Below are 7873 nucleotides of genomic sequence, written 5' to 3'. Positions count from 1 at the left end.
GGGAAATGAAGGGTGGAAGTGTTAGGACATGTATTGATTAGGGAGGATTGAATAAAGTGACGATCAAGAATAGGTATTCACTTCTTCGAAGTAAATGATCTGTTTAACCAACTGCAAGGGGCGATTTATTTTTAGAAAATTGATCTTAGATATAGTTATCACCAAAAAAAAAAAGAAAAAAAAAATCCAAGAGGAGGACGTTGCAACAACAGCGTTTCGGACTCGTTACGGCCATTATGAATTCTTATTTATGCCGTTCGGGCTAACAAATGCGCCGGCAGTGTTCATGGACCTCATGAATCGAGTCTATAAACCCTACTTCGACAAATTCGTCATCGTGTTTATTGACGATATTTTGATCTACTCGAAAAGTAAAGAAGAGCACGGTCAACACTTAAGAATAATTTTAGAGCGTCTGAATCGGGAGAAGTTGTATGCAAAATTCTCCAAGTGTAACTTCTGGTTACAAGAAGTGCAATTCCTCGGTCACGTTGTAAACCATCAAGGAATACACGTTGATCCGAGTAAGTTAGAAACCATTAAAATTGGCAGTCACCCCAAGGCGCCAAAGGAAATGCGCCAATTTTTAGGACTAGCCGGAGACTATCAGCGGTTCATCGAAGAATTTTTAGCATTACCCAACTCATAATCCTTTGTACAACGCAAATGTACAAATTTTATAGATGATAAGAGACCGCAGTCTCATATTCAACGAAGATGGGTCGAATTGTTAAGCGATTATGACTGTGACATCCGTTATCACCCCGGCAAGGCTAACGTCGTAGCCGATGCCTTGAGTAGGAAAGATCGGGTTAAGCCATTGCGAGTGAGATCGCTAGGGATGATAGTCCAGTCGAACCTTTCGGACCTGATTCGAGTCGCTCAACGTGAAGCGTTGAAAGAGGAATAATTGGAAAAGGAGGGACTTTACGGCAATGAGAAGAATTTCGAACAGCGCGTGGACGAAATTCTCTATTTCAAAAATCGGGTTTGGATCTCGACCCTCCATGACCTTCGTGATTTAATCATGGACGAAGCGCATAGATCGAAATATTCCATACATCCGGGATCGGATAAGATGTACAAGGATGTGAAGGAGTTCTACTGGTGGCCGGGTATGAAAAAGAATATAGCCACGTATGTCGGCAAGTGTACGACTTGTGCAAGAGATAAGGCTGCACACCGAAAACCCTAAGGAACGCCACAACGACAGAAAATTCGCCAATGATAGTGGGAATAAATTATAATGGATTTCGGGACGCAAATTCCCAAGATATATCAAAGGCATGATGTAAATTGGGTAATCGCGGATCGATTAACCAATCCTCGCATTTCATCCCAATCCATGACGATTACCACAATGAATTCTCGCCCAAATTCATGATGGTGAAATGGTATCTCGTCGTGGAGTACCATTTTCAATTATCTCAAATCGAAATAGCCATCCTACTTCCATTATTGGAAGGCGAGGAAGGAAGCATCGAGAGCATGAAGCTTTCTATGAGTGAAGTAATTATCACCAATTTGTTAAATTGTAATTGGGCGTCACTCAAGCCATAATATTTGAATTGATTCGAGAAACAACCAATCGGATTTATAATATTTAAGATAAGTTGAAATCAGCGTGAGATTGGCAAAGGATTTATGCCAACGTTCAAAGGAAACCATTGTCACCGGAAAGAGGTGACAAGGCATTTTTAAGGCATCACCTTCGAGAGGTGATATGAGGTTTGGCAAAACCGAAAATAGCTCCTTAATATATTGGACCTTATGAGACTATTTCCATGATTGGTCATTTAGTTTATCGATTAAAGTACTCCAGGGGCTAAATACTATACATGATGTTTTGCCATGTATACGAATTGAAAAGTACCTAAGCGATGAGGCAACGAAAGTACTAGTAATGGAGGTACTCATAGAAGTCATGCTTGATATCATAAATAATTCCGTAGAGATAGTAGACGGGGAAACTAAACAGTTTGGACACACCAAGCTTTATTGATTAAGATTAAGAGGAATTCACAGCGAGGACCAGATTATACCTGGTAACGCGAGGGTGAATTCTGAAAGAAAAACCCCCACCTTTCTCTCGGAAGGGGATAGTGGGCGTGTAAAATTTCGAGGATGAAATTTCTTAACGGGGGAGAATGTAACGATTCCGACTAAACCAGGTATACCCTAACCGGTAGACAATAGTTACGTTATATTTAATGTCGGGTACATGAATTACCATAGTAATTACACGAGAATACATGGTTCACTATATTGATTGTACGTGAATATATAATTCATCGTATTGAATATGCGATTAATCGATCGATAGTTATTGAAACCCGAACGAATCGAGGGTTCAATTATAGACGATATCTATAATATTTAGTGATTTTACGAAGCATTAATGCTTCAGGATAAGTAAAGTACGGCACAGAAAAAGAATTTCGATTTAATGGTACGTCGGTACATTAAACAAAACCTTTAATTCCAAACCGAACAAGAGACGATCGATCAAGCCGAAAAAGATGCGCAATTATTAATAATACGATGTTTTAAGTTAATAAATGTCATGGTTTAAGTTTTTAAAGTTTTTAAAGTGGTTTTATATAAATTTCATTTTTAAGCCGAAAACGACCGTTTTAGCCTCGTTTTAAGCCGAATTAGACATTTAACCGAAAAACGAACTGAACCAGATTATTCAAAACATTATTCGGATTTCGAGAATCCAAACATGTGGCTAAGAATGGAGAGGTGGGTCCCACCCCACCCCCCTTATGAATTCCGATCGGATTGGGGGTTCTTCCCCTATCCTCCCATTTCTTTTTTCATCAAACCATTGCAACAATCTTCAATCCTCTCCTCTTCATGATCTATAAACCCGAGATTTAAGCAAGAAAACCGAGATAAAAAGTCAAGTTATTTACGTTTCCATCTTCGTTTCTTGAGTTTATTTGCAAGAAAATGAGGTTTCAAAGATGAAAACCGATTCTTGCATGATCAAGTGATGTATACGGGTTATACAAGGGATCTTGGTCCAAGAAAGGAGTTAAACGAACCAAAAACGAATTTTTACGGTTTAAACTTTAGTTTTGAAACAATAACCAAAACTATAGTGTGAGAGGCTTGATTGTGGATGGCAGGGGTCATCCAGGAAAAATTTGGGATTTTTCAAAGGTCGTTTGGTATTTACGACATATTTAGTGTTTAAATGGTGTTTAAAAATAGATAAATAAATTTTAATATAAAAATTAATTCTGGAAATATTTTTATAAAATTCCCCACTGTCAAAAAGTGATTTGTGCAAAATTTCAAGATCCGAGATTAAACGGATAATTATTTGTGCAAAAAACAAACTTTTAAAGTTTAAAACGCGTAAACCGGTAAGGTTCGCCTAAACGAGCTGACCGGTGTATAAAAGCCCTAAAAATAAACTATTTTCATACAACTGAGTTATACAAGTAAAAATAAATCATCCGAAAATAATTCGGATGATTTGGGAAATTTTAAACGATTTAACAGTTTCAGGTGCACTAAAGATGGAAACGGGTCCCGCGGCCAATCGGGGCGTCTAAACCGAGCTCTAATTTCACCACTTTAATTAAATTATCAGTCAACAACTATTTTTGGGTCGTGTGTGACCAAACTCATTTTTGAAACGTAAAAACGGATAACCGTGCTAGGCACGCAAAACGGGGAAAACAAACTAATATTATTTTTGACTATTGAACTCTAAACGAAATCACAATTTGAGTCCGGAGAAGTGTTCTGGGTTAACATTGCCCCCGGAATGGGTACAGTTCTGGGTTAACATTGCCCCCGGAATGGGTACAGTACTGGGTTAACAGTGTCCCCAGATGTACCGGTTAACACGGTTAAAGATTATATAAACAATAATTGTATAATAACGATCGTAGGGATCATATTACAGATTGGACGTGTTAACTAATAATGACTGTTGTTACCTGCTTGCATGTGCTAAGGTGAGTTTCACGAGCCCCTTTTTCCTGAATTGTTTTAAATATTTTCCTGGGGCGGAAAGCATGTTACTATTGAAATGTTTAAGTACATACTGAACGCATGGATTTGCGTGTATTTATATATGTTTTATTGTACGGGAATCGTATGGAAATGTACTAAGATGGTAATTGTCAGAGTTGCTAACATTGTAAGGCCCCGAAACACGAGTGATTAACTGGAAGCCGGTAGAGTGTGGATAGTACTATTGGTCTGACAAACCCAACTGGTCCGGCATGGATTTGCTGATGATTCCCAGCCAGTTGCACATGTCTATTTTGTTGTTATATATATTTTGCTATGTAATGTTAGACATAGCGGTTTGGGGCAGGTTCGTGGGCGGAGTATGCCACGGGGTTGTGTGTGGATAGTCAGAGGTTTCACTTGTGGGCTCAGCATAATTACACCGATAATATTATATTTTGATATTGATTTATCATGGTTTACTCAAATTGTGAAACTCACCAACTATTCGTAGTTGACCCGTTTTCTCACATGCTTTTCAGGTACGAATAAGATGAAGTGATTGCTTACGTGCTAAGTGCTTGATGTGTGTAAGATTTGCGTACAGGATGTTATGATACGTGATATTAAATAGAGTTATGTATCGTATTGTATGATGTGTGTATCACCTAGACGGTAATGAAATATGAGATAATGTAATTTGAAGTATATTAATGTATTCAGTTTTCTTTATAAACAATGTGGTTGATATCAGAGGTGTCTGTTGCATCCCGTTTACGTTTCCGCTGCGGTTACGGGGTGTTACAAGTACCGAGGGACCGAAGGAGAGACCATCGATTTAGGCACCACCATCCCTTGAGCTTAAAGAGCTACCTCCTCATTTGGAGTATGCTTTCTTGCACGGTGATGCCGATTTGCCCGTTATCATTTCTTCTCATTTGACAGATGATGAGAAGTCGAGGTTGGTTGATGTGCTCAAGGCACACAATCAGCCCGAACTTTTACACGCACTGGATACTCATGGAGGATGAGTACAAGCCTGTAATCCAACCTCAAAGGAGACTCAAACCTAACATGTCGGAGGTTATCAAATTCCTCGACGCAGGCTTGATCTATCCAATCTCCGATTATTCATGGGTGAGTCCCGTTCAGGTTGTCCCTAAGAAAGGGGGGATGAAAGTTGTCACTAACGAACGTAACAAGCTTATTCCGACAAGGACAGTCATAGGTTAGCGGGTGTGCATCGACTATAGGAGACTTAACGACACTACTAGGAAAGACCATTTTCCTCTTCCATTCACGATCAGATGTTGGAGCGTCTGTCGGGAAGACAGTTTTACCGTTTTCTTGATGGATTTTCAGGTTATTTCCCGATCCCGGTTGCAGAAGAGGATCAGGAAAAAACCACTTTTACATGCCCCTACGGTACCATCGCGTACAAACGTATTCTAGGACATGATCGAGAGTTCCATGGACGATTTTTCAGTATATGGGGACTCATTCGATCAATGTCTTTCTAGTCTTGAGAGGATGATAAAGTGGTGCATAGAGACTAAGTTGATGTTGAACTGGGAGAAGTGCCACTTCATGGTGACTGAAGGTATTGTGCTGGGGCACAATATTTTGCGAGACGGCATTGAGGTAGACAGAGCTAAAATCGACACTGTCAGTAGACTTCCTCCACCGACTAGTGTGAAATCCATTCGTAGTTTTCTCGGGCATGCGGGTTTTTATCGTAGGTTCATTAGAGATTTTTCTAAGATCACCCGCCCCATGACTCGCCTTCTAGAGAAGGACATCGCATTCGACTTTGATGCTGATTTTGTGAAGGCATTTTAGTTTCTCAAGGGGACAGTTGGTTAATGGCCCTACCTTAGTAGCACCCGACTGTAGCTTACCCTTCGAGCTCATGTGCGACGCTAGTGATTTTGCAGTCGGGGCTGTTTTAGGTCAGCGGAATGACAAGCACTTCCATCCTATCTATTACGCGAGTAAGACCCTCAATGATGCTCAAGAGAACTATACGACTACTGAGAAGGAGCTTCTAGCAGTGGTCTTTACGTTTGACAAATTTCGTTCTTATCTCGTGTTGTCCAAAACCATCGTTTATACTGATCATGCGGCATCAAGATACCTGTTCGCCAAGAAATATGCCAAGCCTCGCCTGATACGATGGATTCTCTTGCTTTACGAGTTCGATATTGAGATTAGAGACAAAAAGGGAGCGGAGAATGTAGCCGCGGATCACTTATCACGTTTGGAGGATCCGAGAAGAGAGGAGATTAGTGAGGATGCCATCAGGGATAAGTTACCACATGAGTCGTTGATGATGGTGAGAGTGAGATTTGAGAGAGAGCTAGCTTGATACGTGAGTGCTGAAGAGGAGGGTCTGCCATGGTTCTCCGACATTGCAAATTATCTGGCTGAAGGAGTGGTGGTCAAGGGCATGAGTTATCAGCAGAGGAGGAAGTTTTTCGTAGACGCCAGCCACTACATATGGGATTCGCCGTATATGTTTTGTGTAGGTGCCGATCGAGTGTTGAGGAGGTGTGTGAGTAGGGAAGTGAGTCGTGAAATTCTTAGGCATTATCACGAGGGTTTAACTGGAGGCCACCATGGTTCTTCTTCCACCTCTAGGAAATTTCTAGATTCTTACTTTTATTGGCCATCGATTTTCAAAGACTCACATGAGTTTGTCAGACAGTGCGATGCATGTCAGCGCACTGGTATCATCTCACCCCGTAATGAGATGCCCCAGAACCCTATTTAGGTTTGTTAGGTTTTTGACGTTTGGGGCATTGATTTCATGGGTCCGTTCCTTTCTTCTCGAGGGAACCGATACATTCTCGTGGCTATCGACTACGTTTCCAAGTGGGTTGAGGCTCAAGCCTTTCCTAATGACGACGCCCGATTTGTAGTGGGATTCTTGAAGAGGTTGTTCAGTCGTTTGGTACTCCCAAGGCCTTGATCAATGATAGGGGTACACATTTCTTTAATGCCCAGATGGAGAAGGTGTTGGCACGATATGGGGTCACCCATCGGTTGTCCACCGCTTATCATCCACAGAAGAGCGGGCAACTGGATAATCCAAACCGAGGAGTGAAGCGAATTCTAGGGAAAATTGTTGGCAAGAACCGAAAGGACTGGTCTGACAAGTTGGATGATGCACTTTGGGCTTTCCGCACAGCTTTTAAAATGCCTATTGGGACCACAACCTTTAGGATGGTTTACGAGAAAGCGTGTCATCTACTAGTTGAGTTAGAGCATAGAGCATATTGGGCGTTGAGATCCGTTAATCTTGACCTGATCCAAGCTGCGAAAATCGGTATCTCCAAATTCATGAGGTAGAGGAGTTGAGAGATGAGGCGTACGCGAGATCATGGAGTTATAAGGACCGTACTAAGGCGTTGCATGATCGAAAGTTGAAGAAGGTGAAAGAGTTCAAGTGTGGGGATCGGGTGCTTGTTTATAATTCCCGCCTGAAGTTGTTTCCAGGTAAGCTTAGATCGAGATCGGTTGGTCCTTATATGGTGAAGGCGGCATTCCCGCACGGTGCAGTTGAGTTAGTTGATCACGAGGGGAAAGCGTGGAAGGTGAACGGCCATTGGTTAAAACTTAATATCGGTGGGCCGGCTGATTCGGTCGAGGAAGATGTATTTCTCCTCGACATCCCTACTTTTACTGCTTGATAGGGATAGGCCTCGGGAAATACCTGAGTGTAGAGTTTGTATACTTGTTATTTGTTTTTCCTTTAACTTTTATATTTTGAGTATGTTTAAGTTTTTAGAGTCTGTTTGATGTCCGCTTTGGGTGCTTTGAGCTTTGTTTGCAGGTTTGGATACTTTCGTTCGTACTCAATCTCCATTCGGACGGGGCGTTCTAGCTGATTTGATTGTAAAGG

The 7873-nt window shown here is 41.3% G+C and overlaps 1 protein-coding gene across 1 annotated transcript; it reads left to right on the top strand.

Moving 5' to 3' along the window:
• Window positions 1-6975: 6975 nt before the first annotated feature.
• Window positions 6976-7661, top strand: LOC143556339 (uncharacterized). Its single transcript, XM_077045679.1, has 2 exons — window positions 6976-7297; window positions 7468-7661. Exons 1-2 carry the CDS (start codon window positions 6976-6978, stop codon window positions 7659-7661), a joined length of 516 nt encoding a protein of 171 aa, XP_076901794.1.
• Window positions 7662-7873: the final 212 nt, after the last annotated feature.

The sequence above is a fragment of the Bidens hawaiensis genome, unplaced genomic scaffold (assembly GCF_021521415.1).
Source record: "Bidens hawaiensis isolate Kalapana, Puna unplaced genomic scaffold, B.hawaiensis_p1.1 tig00018543_1, whole genome shotgun sequence".
Taxonomy (NCBI): Eukaryota; Viridiplantae; Streptophyta; class Magnoliopsida; order Asterales; family Asteraceae; genus Bidens; species Bidens hawaiensis.
The sequence above is the reverse complement of the archived record's forward strand: the minus strand, read 5'-3'. Positions and strand labels throughout refer to the sequence as shown.